A 13,532-nucleotide genomic window follows, 5' to 3' on the forward strand; every position below is an offset into this window, starting at 1 on the left:
TCTGAGCGCTGGAGTAGATACAGAGTAATCAGATTGTCCCACGTGAGGCTCACAGTTTTAATCACCATTTTTACAGATGAGGTAACTGAGGCACAGAGTAGTGAAGTGGCTTGCTCAAGGTCACACAACAGACTAGTGGCAGAGCTGGGTTTAGAACCCATGTCCTCTGACTCCCAAGCCCGTGCTCTTTCCACTAAGCCACGCTGCTTCTCTAGTGATGTGTTGGGAGCAGTGGTGTTTGAGGATGAAGGGCCCCTCTCCCCTCCCCTCTTTGATCTGTTTCTTCCCTCTCCCACCGCAGGTGGCGTGGTCCTCAACCCAGCCTACTACGGCATGCCCGGCCATACCAATATCATGATCCACGAGGTGGGGCATGTCCTGGGACTCTACCACATATTCAAAGGGGTCAGTGAAAGGGAGTCGTGTGATGATCCGTGCAGAGAGACGGTGCCATCCATGGAAACGGGAGACCTCTGTGCCGATACAGCTCCCACCCCAAAGACCAAGCTGTGCCAGGACCCAGAGCCCGGCAATGACACATGTGGCCAGAACCACTTCTCCGGGACCCCGTTCAACAACTACATGAGCTACACAGGTAAGGGGTCCATGCATTCTCCCGAAGTGGGAGTGAGGGTTGCCTTTTGGGATGTCAGGGTCCCAGAGGCCTGCGGGAGAAGGAAGGGGAAATTTGCTTTTGCTCACTGATATTTCCTTTGTCTTTGGTCTCGTCGTTACACCTGTCAGAGGAAGGGGTGAGAGGGTGTCTGTTTTAGGTGGCTTCCTTTGTCTTTAGGAAGATCAGTGCTGAAGCAGCATGGCCTAGTGGATAGAGCCACGAACTTGAGAGTCAGAAGGACCTGGGTTCTAATTCCGGTTCTGCCACTTGTCTGCTGTGTGACCTTGGGCAAATCACTTAACTCTCTGTGCCCAAATTCCCTCAGCTGTAAAATGGGGTGTAAGACTGTGAGCCCCATGTGGGACAGGGCCTGTTTTCAGCCTTGTATTAGTTCAGTTAGCTCTTATCCACCCCAGCACTTAGTACAGTGCCTAGCACATAGTAAGCGCTTAACCAATGCCACAATTACTAATACTACAAACTCCTAGGTCCCAGTGTGTCTCAACATATATTTCCGAGACTGATTTCGAGACAGGTGGGCAGTCTGAAGTCGAGAATCTTTTCCTCCCCACCCTGGCCAAAGGAGCCCATTGTTCAGCTCCTTCAGCCCAGGCCATTGACGATTGAAATCAGATCTGAGGTCCGGCCCAAATCAAGCTCCGGTCAAGACTGATGGTCACTGAGATCAGATCAGACCCCACCAAGGAGGCATTGACCTGAGGAGGAATGTCAGTGCAAAATTTGGGATCGGTGAGGAAACTTTTCCTGAAGGTCTTCCAGGGGACCTTTCTAGTTTAAAATAATTATTATAATAATTATGGTATTTAAGTGCTTGCTAAGTGTCAAGCATTGTTCTAAGCACTGGGGCAGATTCAAGTTAATCAGGTTGGACATAGTCCCCGTCCCACAGGAGGCCTCACAGTCTCAGTAGGACAGAGAACAGGTATTGAATTTCCATTTTACAGTTGAGGTAATTGAGGCACAGAGAAGTTAAGTGACTTGCCTAAGGTCACACAGCAGACAAGAGGCAGAGTCGGGATTCAGAACCCAGGTCCTCTGACTCCCAGGTCTGAGATGTTTCCACTAAGCCATTAAAGCAGGAGACCCACTCTGGATTTTTTCTGAAAGGGCTTATAATTGAACACCCCTCCCCCCGAACCCGACCCTGTAATGGCAATTACTGCCTTAACAGGTGTCATGAAGAAAAACCTGAAAAGTCATTTGCCTTTGGAGTCAAGCGAGTGTCTTCCATTCAAATCCCACTTAAAATCAGAAGCCTGGGGCTTCTACCTCCCCTTGAACCAGAAGGTTTTGTCCAGGCTGGCCCAGCTTGCATTCCTGCTTGAGAGGAGCAGCGTGGCTCAGTGGAAAGAGCACGGGCTTTGGAGTCAGAGGTCATGGGTTCAAATCCTGGCTTGGCCACTTGTCAGCTGTGTGACTTTGGGCAAGTCACTTAACTTCTCGGTGCCTCAGTTACCTCATCTGTAAAATGGGGATTAAGACTGTGAGCCCCAGGTGGGACAACCTGATTCCCCTGTGTCCACCCCGGCACTTAGAACAGTGCTCGGCACATAGTAAGCGCTTAACAAATACCAACATTATTATTATTATTAGAGGAGGGCGAGAAGCCGCAATGGAGGACTGGTTGCATCGCAGTGTTTGGTTTAGGGGAGGGGGCTGCCTGAGGATGATAGCAGAATTAACTCCCAGGAAAGCTTCCATGCCCAGCACCCTCCTATCCCCACTTGTAGGTTTGTCATTTCAGTCACTATCGGCATGGGACTGGGAGTGAGCCACAAGTTCCTTGAGGACCCCCGGTCCTTGGGAAACACATGGTTCAGAGCTTCTTGACTCCCGTCAGCCCGCTGGTAAGCAGCACTTTTCCAGAGAGGAAAGTGGGGAGCAGAGCCACTGCCGGCCTCTTTGTGATGTCACATGAGATGCTACACCAATCTCCCAAACTCCCACCTTCCCGGACACTCCTTTCATGGGCCCTGCATCCGGGCCCCGCCCGACCCCCTGAGTGGGGGTAGTCCGACCCTGCTCCAAGTGTGGGCTCTCTGAGCCACAACGAGTGAATTCTGCATGTGAGGAATGAGACCCGGTCCCTTCCGGCCTTCAGGGCCCTGGGCACACCAGCTGCCTCGGCTACTCCGGCCGTAGCCCCGTCTCTGCCCGAGGATGAAAGCCAAGGCTGCTTCTGACTAGATGAAGGGTTTCTACAGGGGACATAATCCCACTCCCACCTTCTCTGTGAAGAACTGAGCAGTGACCGTCACTCCTAGGAGTTTCCCAGGAACCCCCTCCCCCCTGACGGAACACCATCGACTTGCATCAGAGCACTGTCCTCTCTCGCTTGAGTGAGTGTGTGGGTGGTCCCCCGGATGACTTCAGTGCAGAGGCTGTTCCCCGCATTAAAAAGCCATGTGCTGAAACACTACCATCTTGTGGTACTTGGGAGAGATAACATGGTTGCAGCCTCCACAGACAAAAATGCCGCGTTTCGGGCCATTCGACTGGAGTCAAACTCCATTTCTAGCAACTGCTCACCACCTTCCCGATCCCCTTCCCTCAGACCGCTTCGCTCTTTGCCGCCATCTTTCTCCCCTCTCCGTCCCCACCCCTGTTCTCGCAGACGACGACTGCACCGACAGCTTCACCCCAAACCAAGTAGCCCGAATGCACTGCTATTTGGACCTGGTGTATCAGCAGTGGAGCCACACCCGGAACCCCACCCCTATCCCCATCCCGCCGGTGGTCGTTGGACAGGAGCGGGACTCTCTCACCATCCACTGGCTGCCCCCAATCAGCGGAGTTTTGTACGAAAGGTGAGGCGGGGACTTACCACGGGGGGTGTGTTTTGCAGAGGGAGGGAGGGCCCGGGGATGCTTTTGTGTTTCACTGAGCTAATGGGGGGGGGGGATCCAAGGTGGAAGAAAAACAAACCCAAAAAACCTAAACAAACCAAATGCTTTCTAGCACATTTATGCGTTCCATAAGGAAAAGCCCAAGGCATCCCCTTGACCCTCATCAATCCCACTTTCCAGACCAGAGTCCCATGGCCAGCTCCACGGCTGACCTCAGTTGGGAAACCAATTCCCAGCTCACTCTCTGGGCTCGCCTCCCGGGGGAGGGGGTGCCTGCCAGGCATTGAGCTGGACTCCCATCTAGAGACTGTCACATCTGGCGTCCCACCACGAGCCATGCAGAGGTTGACGAAGGTGATGAGGATGAACTGGCAAAACCCGGAGGTCACCTGCCAACTGGTTGACGTGGCCTGGTCCTTTGGCCGGCTCCTCGCAAAGCGGCCCCGGGGCAGAGAGCAGACGTCGGTCCATCCCTCCCACCCCTGCTGGTGGGAGCCATGCATGGGCCCTGCCCCGTCAAACGCGTGGCTGGGGGTGTTTGCCGAGGGACGGGTGGGAGTAGCTTGACTTTCTTCTGTGTTTTTGAGCACTCCGGGGTTCGTGGGGAGAATCAGGGAGCTGCAGCTGGGCAAGAGGGCGGAGGGCAATGGCAGGCCTGGGAAAGAGCCTATACCACAGGAACTAAGGGCCAGCAGTTTGTGCTCAAACTGCTGGCCCTTAGTTCCTGTGGTATATCTATACTACTACTAATAATAATAATGTTATTTGTTAAGCGCTTACTATGTTCCAAGCACTTTTCTAATTTCTGGGTTAGATACAAAGTAATCAAGTTGTCCCAAACAGGCCTCACAGTCCTAAACCCCATTTTACAGATGAGGTAACTGAGGCACGGAGAAGTTAAGTGGCTTGCCCAAGGTCACACAGCAGACAAGTGGCAGAGTTTGACTCCCAAGCCCATGCTCTTTCTACTGAGCCAGTCTCCATCTATCTCCGACTCTATCTCCGACTTCAATCACCCCAGGAGGAGTGGAACAGGCCGAAGGTTGCCTGAGCCTGGGCCTGTGTGCCGGGGCTAGATGGCTTGCAGAGCAGCAAGCAGGGCTTTCAGTCAGTTTACATAGCCCATGCGAACAGTTTCACCAGCAGCTCCTCCTGCCGGGGCAAATGTTCCGCTAAAGCCAACGGCCACACCTGTTGCCGCAGGTTGCCGGCTGTGCTGCCCCGGGTGAGCCCCGTGATCTGAACGTTGAGCCCTCCTGATACACGTATTGCCCAGGGACTTGCTGCATCATCACCACAGCAGTTCTACCCATCACAGGAAGCTGCATCTCCCGGCCTGGGAGGGATTTAGATGAGGGCTTACGTCAGAGAGCAGCCACAGCCCCATTCCCTCCTCTTTTGGTATTTAGGCGAGCCCTAATGTCAGAGGGTAGCCCCATCGGGCGCGGGCAATGAACCTGGCCGGCAGACAGGATGGAGCCGGGGCTAACTGCCCCCAGCAAATAAAGGTTCCAGCCTGTAAACGTGCTAGTGAACATTGGTGCCAGAAAGAGGGGGTCTTGAAAGGATCCCCTCAAGTTCCAAAGAGCCAAACACTGGGCACCTAAACCCTGGTTGCTCTCCAGCATTCCGTATCCAGTCAGTCAACCAATTAATGGCATTTGAGTGCTTACTATATGCAGAGCTCTGTACTAAATGCCTGGAAGAGAGAGTAGAGTTGGTAGACACAATCCCTACCCTCGAGGAGCTTAACAGTCTATTGTTTACAGAGCACTGTCCTAAATGCTTGGGAGAGTAGAAGAATAGAGATGGTAGACATGATCCCTACCCTCAAGTAGCTTACAGTCTACTGTGCTCAGAGCATTGTACTAAGCACTTGGGAGAGTACAGTAGAGTTGTAGACATGATTCTTGCCTTCTAGGAGCTTACAGTCTTGTGAAGAGGAGGACCTGCCAGGGTGGCAAGCGATCCCCCTGTCTCGACCCTCCACCGCCCTGAGACCGGACCCTGCTTTCAGGGAGCAGCTTCGGGGACCTGGGGGGACAACTAGAGCCCGTCACTACCAGTTTCTAAGTTGGAATGGGCAGGTGGTGCTCGCCCACACCCATGCCTTTAACTTTATCGTGGCTTCCTAAAACTAGGCCTTTAAGAAGCTTTAGGAAAGCTATGTCAGTTAGGGTACAAGTTTATGCATAGTGAAATCCTATGCTCCCGGAAACAATCTGGGTGTCTTATTTCAGAAGGAGTATTCCACCTTTGGGGAGGGGGTGGGGGACTTTTAGCCCCCAGACGTGAGATCCTGCCTCTGTGGAGGGTGGAGGTAGGAGGGAAGTGGAAGTAGAGGAAGGCAAAATTGTGATCTTACATATTGATCCTCCTCCGGAAGGAACTGCATTCTCCCCCGTCCCCCTCCCGCCACATCCTCTGATCCCCAAGTCTTCCTCCAGGATGCTGAATTGGATTCGCTCCATTTCACAACCTCCAGACTTTCACGTTCAGAGCTGGTGATTTCAGGTGATCTCGGAATAATTGCTGGTAACTGAGAGAAGAGTCCCCTTCCCTCCTTCCCTCCTCCTCCCTGCCATCTCTCTCCTTCCTCTTTCTCTTCAGGGAACCGGGCAGTCTGTGTGGGGTCTGCACGGAAGATGGTACTTTCCATCAATATGTGCACACAGCTTCGTCCCGACGGGTGTGCGATTCTTCCGGCTACTGGACTCCCGAGGAGGCAGTAGGTAAAGCACATAAACATCTTGCTCTGTGTCAGGGGGCAGCACTGGAGACGTGATGGGGTTTGGGTGAGTTAAGGACTCTGGGAGGAGAGTCAGCCAGATGGGTGGCGAATGGTCCTAGCTTTAGGGAAATACCCTCCCACTCCGCTTCCATGGTGCGCGAATGAGTCAGTGTTTGCAAGTTAGTAACGGGAGGAAGGTGTCGGCTCAGTGCAACATGTAATTATCTGACCCAGTTTGACCTTGCAAGGCCTAAGGCTCCTCTTCGTGCTCTGGAAACCTGCTATTGTCTTTTCTGGGAGTTTGGAATGGATAAGGAGCCTGGGATCAATCCAATGGAGAGGTCCCATCCAATTTTCTTGGACCTCGTTGGAAAATGTCTTTCCTATTAAAGGCCCACGTTGTTTTAATAATAACTGTTGGATTTAAGTGCTTACTATGTGCCAAGCACTGTACTAAACACTAGAATAGATACAAAATGGAGGCTCACTGTCTAAGTAGGAGGGAAAACAGGTATTGAATCCCCAATTTGCAAATGAGGGAACTGAGGCACAGAGAAGTTAGGTGCCTTGCCTAAGGTCATGCAGCAGGTATGTGGTGGAGCCCAGGTTGTCTAATCCCCAGGCCTATGCTCTTGTATTTGTAATACATTATTTACGGGGTGCCAAGTCACAACTGTTTGGAAAGGCATGTCCATCGACCCTTCTCTGGCCAGGCCTGGCTCCCCAAAAGGTTTACTGTATTGGCCCAAATGACAGCGTTAGAGTCGAGGGCACTGTCTCCAGGTAAGTTAGCGCACCTAGGAGAGTTACCTAGAGGAGAAGGCAGAGGCCTGGATCAGGGGACTGAAAGGTGAGCCAGGTGCTGAAGCAGGAAGAGTGGCAGCCCACCACTCAGGTCCCTTCCAAGAAAGTAATTGGAGAAACTCATTGCTGGGGGCACTTACGTGGGCTGCCGCGAGGCAGGGGGCTGGACTCAGGGGTCCTAAACTGATCGTTCAGATCTATGCCTTTTATGAGTCTGTTAATCACTGGGAACTGGTTGTACTTTGGAAATGATCTAAGCCAGGCTACCCCGAGTTGGAAGTGTTTTCAGCTGTCCTTTGCCCTGTTCCCCTCCCCTCACTACTCCAACTCACGCATGCATGCACGCACCCTCACACATCCACACACACACACTCTCTCTCTCTCTCTCTCTCTCTCTCTCTCATACTTCACTAATATACTCTCCAACACCCCTTAAGCCAATTTATAGCATGAATCCGTTCCCCCCTCAGGCAAGAAATCAGACTTTTATGATGCTGGTGACATTTAGTATTACCCACCTCTTGGTGAGAGCCAAGTGGAAAAAGTTTTTCACCACCCCCATCATCACCATTATAATTTCACATTTATCGAGCCCCAACAATCCAGCCAGTGATGAGAGTGCTAGTGTTGGACGTAATCCCTGCCCAGTGGGCTTACACTCGAAAATCCAGTGGCCAGAGAAGACATAAGTGTGGGGAGGAGATCGGGGAAAACGCCAAAACTAAGATGGGGGTCGAGAGGTCCCCCCGCCTAAAGTGTCCTCTTTTGACCCCGGGTGAGCGTGAGATACGTTTCTGAGAGAAGAGCGTCTTGGAGGAGGTTGCTAGGGAGAACAAAGTGGAGACTTCCTCAATAGAGTTTTTCAAACCAAAGAAGTTTTGGAGGAAGAATGGAAAATTCAGATAGCTGTGCACTGGCACCGTATCGGACCAATTTAAAGATTGGCATGCCCCAAAAAATAATTTTGAGGAAACAGCTTGTCCCGTACCGGTCTTGTGTTTCCCATTTTCTACTTGGGTCCTTTATTTTCCTTGAATCCTTGGAAAGGCTCAGGACTAGCCTGGGGCCACCCAGACGGAGAGAGGAGAGGGAGTCTTGAGCTCTGGTTTGAGGGCCAACCAGCAGGCCAACTTGACTGGGTTTGTCCTAGCCGAGGGGGTCTGTGCACGCTAGTACCCGGATGGTTTTTGTCTCTGGCTGCCCTGGAGTGGTTGGGCTCACCAGGGAATGGATGTTTCGGGTTCTCACTGGTGTGGGAAGATAATGCCGACAGGAAAATAACACACATATGGGTGCTGGACTTGAATAGGTGATTGTTTTTAAATACCAATTTCCAGGGAAGCTAAGTGCTGTGCTTTCCCATCCGCCAGAAGCAAGCACTCCATAGCTCTAATCCCCAGAGATCCCAACCACTTCACCGAATGTGTGTATGTGGTATCTGTGTGGGGTTCAGGCAGCTGTAGTGGGGGTGGGAGGGAGGGAAGGGGAGCCCATTTCTCCTGCTCAAGTATCAGCAGCTAAAAGAAGCCCTCTCCCTCTCTCAGAACCACTAACAACTCTGGACCCGAGAGAAACAGTAAGCCTTGACTTATTTAAATGTGTTTACGCTAGTTGAAACTCGCGCCCAGGGCTTCGGGGTAACGTCAATCACATTTGTTTAAAAACTAGTGGGGGGGGGGTGGAGCCAACATGTATCCGCAAAGGTCTTCGTGGAACCTTGGCCGAGTGGGCTGGGGTCTGGGGCAAGTCACAGCCTTGATCAGAGTGATATCCAGTGGGGGATGGCTTAGAGATTGTGAACCCCCTGGAGACCAAGGGACTGGGTCTTATTCTTCGCCATGTATTCCTTCCCAGGGTCTTGCTCATGGTGAATGTGGAGGTAATGGTATCTCTCAAGTGCTCACCATGTGCAGAGACGCTGTACATAGCGCTGTTATAAAATACATGGGTGCACATTGGGTCCCCTCAAGAGATCCAGAGTCTCTTAGACTCAGGGAGGGGAGAGGGATGGGTGACAGACATGGGAGGAAAGATCAAGTGGAGCAAAAACGGTAAAAAGACAAGCCAGTGCTACGTACAGTGAAGCGAGAGGTAGGGCATGGAGTCCCTGGCTCTTTGCAGCTCAGGGTCTGATGGCCCCGGTCCTGGTGTCCCGAGCGAATGATGTCACCCCCCGCTTTGTGGCATGGTGCCGGCCCCCAGTGATGTCTTTCTGACTCTCGCAGGCCCTCCGGATGTGGAGCAGCCCTGCGAGCCAAGCCTGCAGGCCTGGAGCCCCGAGCTGCACCTGTATCACATGAACATGACGGTCCCCTGCCCCTCGGAGGGCTGCAGCCTGGAGCTGCGCTTCCTGCACCCAGTCCACCCGGAGGCCCTGACCCTGTGGGTCACCTACCTCTCTGCGGACGTCCCTCGGGCCCTCTTCGACTTGGAGATCCTGACGGAGCATGACGAGTCAGTCCACCTGGGGCCCCTCGACACCTTCTGCGACACGCCGCTCACCGTCCAACTTGACGTCAACCGGAAGGTCTGGGGGGTGAACGTCTACACCTTCGATGAGCGGATGGAGATCGATGCGGCCCTCCTGACCTCTAAGCCACAGAGCCCCCTGTGCTCTGGCTGCAAGCCCGTGCGCTACCGGGTCCTCCGGGAGCCTCCATTTGCTAGCCACTCTCCTGTCGTGGTGGCCCACCCCCAGCGCCGGTTCACAGACACGTGAGTAGAGAGGCAGATCCTCCCCACCACGGGGCCATTGTCGTTTCCAAGTGAGACTGGCCCTTTCCCAGCCAGAGAGCCTCTGTGTTCAGATACGGGCATCAAGGCTCCTCTCCAGCCACGTGAGCTATGTCCAGAGGGATGGAGTCAGCAATGCCCAAATAATAATAATATTAATAATAATAGTAATTGTGGTATTTGTTAAGCGCTTACTATGTGCCAGGCACCGTACTAAGCGCTGGGGTGAATACAAGCAAATCAGGTTGGACGTACTCCCTGGCATGCATAGTAGTGAATGGGGGAACATAGCCTGGAAATAAAAGCCAAACCTCACTGTAGCCAGGACTTTCACTCTCTTGGCCTTTTACCAGAGCTCCTGGCTAGGAGTGACCTGGGGGCGGGGGGAAGCATCAATACATTGAGAAGTGGTCTAGAGGCAGATAGTAGGAGGGAGCTAGCGGTTACATACCCGGCGACTGGGTAGTCCACAGTTGCTGATTCTTGGAGAGCTGTCCTTGCTGCTCTCATGTATTTGTTGCAGCTGCACCACACACACACACACACACACACACACACACACTCTCTCTCTCTCTCTCTCTCTCTCTCTCTCTCCCCTTCTCTCCCCCCCCCCCCCTTCCTGGCATTTTCACATGCTTTCATAGCCTCCCACATTTGCCTCTCCATTTAGCAGCAGCTCCTCCTCCCTCCTCTTTCACCTCCTTCTTCCTTCTTGCCCTCCTCCCCTCTTATTTTTTTACCCTTTCCTCCTTCTTCCTTCTTCTCCTTTCATTCTTCTTCCCTTCCCTCTTCCTTCTCCTCCTCTTCCTGCTCCTGTCTCTCCCTCCATTTTCTTTCCTTCCCCTCCTCCCTCTCTCCCTTCTTCTCCTCCAACTCCACTCACTCTCCAAACTTTGTCCCTCTCCCTCCCTCTCCTCCTCTTTCTCTCCCTCTTCCCTCCTTGAGAGGCAGCATGGTGTAGTGGATAGAGCATGGGCCTGGGAGTCAGAAGACCATGGGTTCTAATCCCGGCTCCACTCCTTATCTGCTGTGTGACTGTAGGGAAGTCACTTCACTTCTGTGGGCCTCAGTTACCTCATCTGGAAACTGGAGATTGAGACTGTGAGCCCCACATGGTACAGGGACTGTATCCAATGCCATTTGCTTGTACCCACCCCAGCGCTTAGTACAGTGCCTGGCACAAAGGAAGCGCTTAACAAATACCATCATTATTATCGTTGTTATTCTTTCCTTCCCTTTCTCCTTTCCCTTCCTCCTCCTTACTGTGCCTCCCACCTAAATCAGGCAACCATCTTTTTATTTTTTTTCCCAGCCCCCAATATTCACCCCTCCAAAGACCACTCCTAAATTTATTTTTCCCAAACTCAAACCATGTGTTAATAATAGTAATAGTAATAATAATAATAGTGACTGTGGTACTTGTTAATTGCTTACTATGTGCCAAGCACTGTCTAAACACTGGGAGTAAACACAAAATAAGCAGTTCAGACATAGTCGCCACCCCATTTGGGACTCACAGTCCAAGGCGGCGTCTGGAGAACAGGTAATAATAATAATAATAATGTTGGTATTTGTTAAGCGCTTACTATGTGCCGAGCACTGTTCTAAGCGCTGGGGTAGACACAGGGGAATCAGGTTGCCCCACGTGGGGCTCACAGTCTTAATCCCCATTTTACAGATGAGGTAACTGAGGCACCGAGAAGTGAAGTGACTTGCCCAAAGTCACACAGGTATTTGATCCCCATTTTATAGATGGGGAAATGGAGGTGCAGGGAAGTGAAGTGACTCGCCCAGAGTTTCAGGACAGGCAATTGGCAGAGCTGGGATTTGAATTCAGGTCCCGTGACTCCTCTAGGCCATGCCACTTCCCTTTCCATTTCTCCAGGTTCTGGGAATCAGCTACAGAGATGTTCTTAGGGGTTTCTCCCTCTGCCCTGCCCCTCTGTGCCTCACCTCCTTTTCTAATTTGAGGGGTTCCTCCTCTATGGTTTCTGCAGGGAAGTCACACCCGGTCAGGTGTATCGATACCAGGTCCAGGCGGCAGCTGGAGCGGCACTCGGAGAAGCCTCCCCGCCCCTGATCCACACCCACGGCACCCCCTTCTGTGGCGATGGGCTCGTGACAGAGTGAGTACCTCTTTCCGCAGGATTCTCACAGCAGGGCAGCTGAAAGTCCAAGGCCCAGTGGTAGTGGAGAGGTGTTGGACTGAGAAGAGACTCTGAACGGTCATCTAGTCCATCGTCACTGCCTTTCTGGCCAGACCATTCTGCTGCTGTCCCAGGTCCAGGAGAATTTATCCTATTCTGAAGACTTGGGGATCGGACAACAAATGAGGGCTCTCTCCATTCCCCAAAGCCCAGCAAGAAACAGCCAGAGTAGCTATGAGGGAAACGGTTCTGTACGTCACTTCCACCATCCAAGGTGGGGCGCACAGTAAAGCCACCTTAAGAACCTGTCCTTCCACCCTGGCTTGGAGGAGGAAGTGAGTTCAGCGTTCAGAGCGAGTCGCCCTGGGATATGTAATCTTCGGGCATTTGATATCTGCCCCACCCTAACCCACAGAACCTATGTACAATTCTTCAAATTATATATTATAAATTCATGATTTAGTCATATTCATATCTGTTTTCCCCTCTAGGCTGATAGCTCATTCCAGGCAGGGAACGAGTCTGCTAATTCTGCTGAATTGTACCCTCCCAAGTGCGTAGTACATTGCTCTGCACAAAGTAAGGGCTCAATAAATGCCATTGATTCTGAGAGCAGGACTCTTGCCAGACTGGCCTCATTTCCAGTGCCCGGCTTGCAGTTTGAATTTGGAGGTAGCCAAGAATAGACTTCAAGAGGTCCAGGGGACCATCCTGTGGACTCTTGGCTATGATCAGTGGGTCCTGGATATGGTCACTGTCCCTCAAATCAAAATGTTCTCCTGCTCCTGTTAAGAGCCTCTGCAAAAGTAAAAGAAGACCTTCCAGTTTCTACAGCTGAGATCTTCTAGGGCAGGAGAGCCACGAGATGATTCCTTGTGCAGACCCAAAAATGCCTGATGGAGGCAAGTCTGTGGGACAGAAATCCCTGGCTCAGCTTTTTTTTTACCTTTCAGCTGCTGAGTTTAATTGATTTGCCTATTTATGCTTCTGTAACTGTGTCCAGAGGCCAGTGGGCAACAGGAGTATTTTAGTCTCCTAAATAAAAGTAATAATGATAATTGTAATACTGGAAACAATCTGTTGGCTAAGATCCAGGCCCTAAGTTAATATGGCCACTGTTAGCCCACAGCGAACAATGGTGGGAGCAAGAGCCAGTTATTCACCAGGCAGAGACTTTGCCAGGTTTTCTTATCTACCCGAAGGCACGTCAGTCTTGCCCTGCCAAACGCTTTGGTGTGCCAGGGGCAGACCTGAACTGAATCAAAATGTGGGTGCCAACCCAGGGCTAGCTCCAAACCCATGGGCCTATGGACAAGAACCAAACTGCGACCCCGACACGGAACCATCGCTGTGCCTGACATGCTGTCTTCCAGGGGGAAGGTCAGAGCTTAAAACGTTCTTAAGGACCCAAGGGACAGCTACCATTTCAAGCTGTGTTCTGTTTTCCCCAGGACTCTGGGGGAAGAGTGTGATGATGGAGACCTATTGGATGGAAATGGCTGCTCTAGAAAATGTGAGAAGGAAGAAGGCTTCAACTGTGTGGGTATGTTCAGGAGATGCTGCCTGATCTAGATTTTGGCTACTCTTCTTGACATCGGTTGCTTTGATTGATAGTTTACATGCCCTGAAAACGG

At 51.9% G+C, this 13,532-nt stretch overlaps 1 protein-coding gene across 1 annotated transcript in view; it reads left to right on the forward strand.

The window, feature by feature from the left end:
* The window catches only part of PAPPA2 (pappalysin 2), a 157,045-nt gene that overhangs the window by 55,607 nt on the left and 87,906 nt on the right, over positions 1-13,532 (forward strand). Inside the window, exons 4-9 of the mRNA XM_029081125.2 lie at positions 302-595; positions 3,252-3,444; positions 6,094-6,215; positions 9,244-9,733; positions 11,749-11,877; positions 13,350-13,441. Of these exons, the coding sequence (XP_028936958.1) occupies positions 302-595; positions 3,252-3,444; positions 6,094-6,215; positions 9,244-9,733; positions 11,749-11,877; positions 13,350-13,441 (1,320 nt within the window). The remainder of the gene's footprint in view (positions 1-301; positions 596-3,251; positions 3,445-6,093; positions 6,216-9,243; positions 9,734-11,748; positions 11,878-13,349; positions 13,442-13,532) is intronic.

This window comes from Ornithorhynchus anatinus, chromosome 16, assembly GCF_004115215.2.
Source record: "Ornithorhynchus anatinus isolate Pmale09 chromosome 16, mOrnAna1.pri.v4, whole genome shotgun sequence".
Lineage (NCBI taxonomy): Eukaryota > Metazoa > Chordata > Mammalia > Monotremata > Ornithorhynchidae > Ornithorhynchus > Ornithorhynchus anatinus.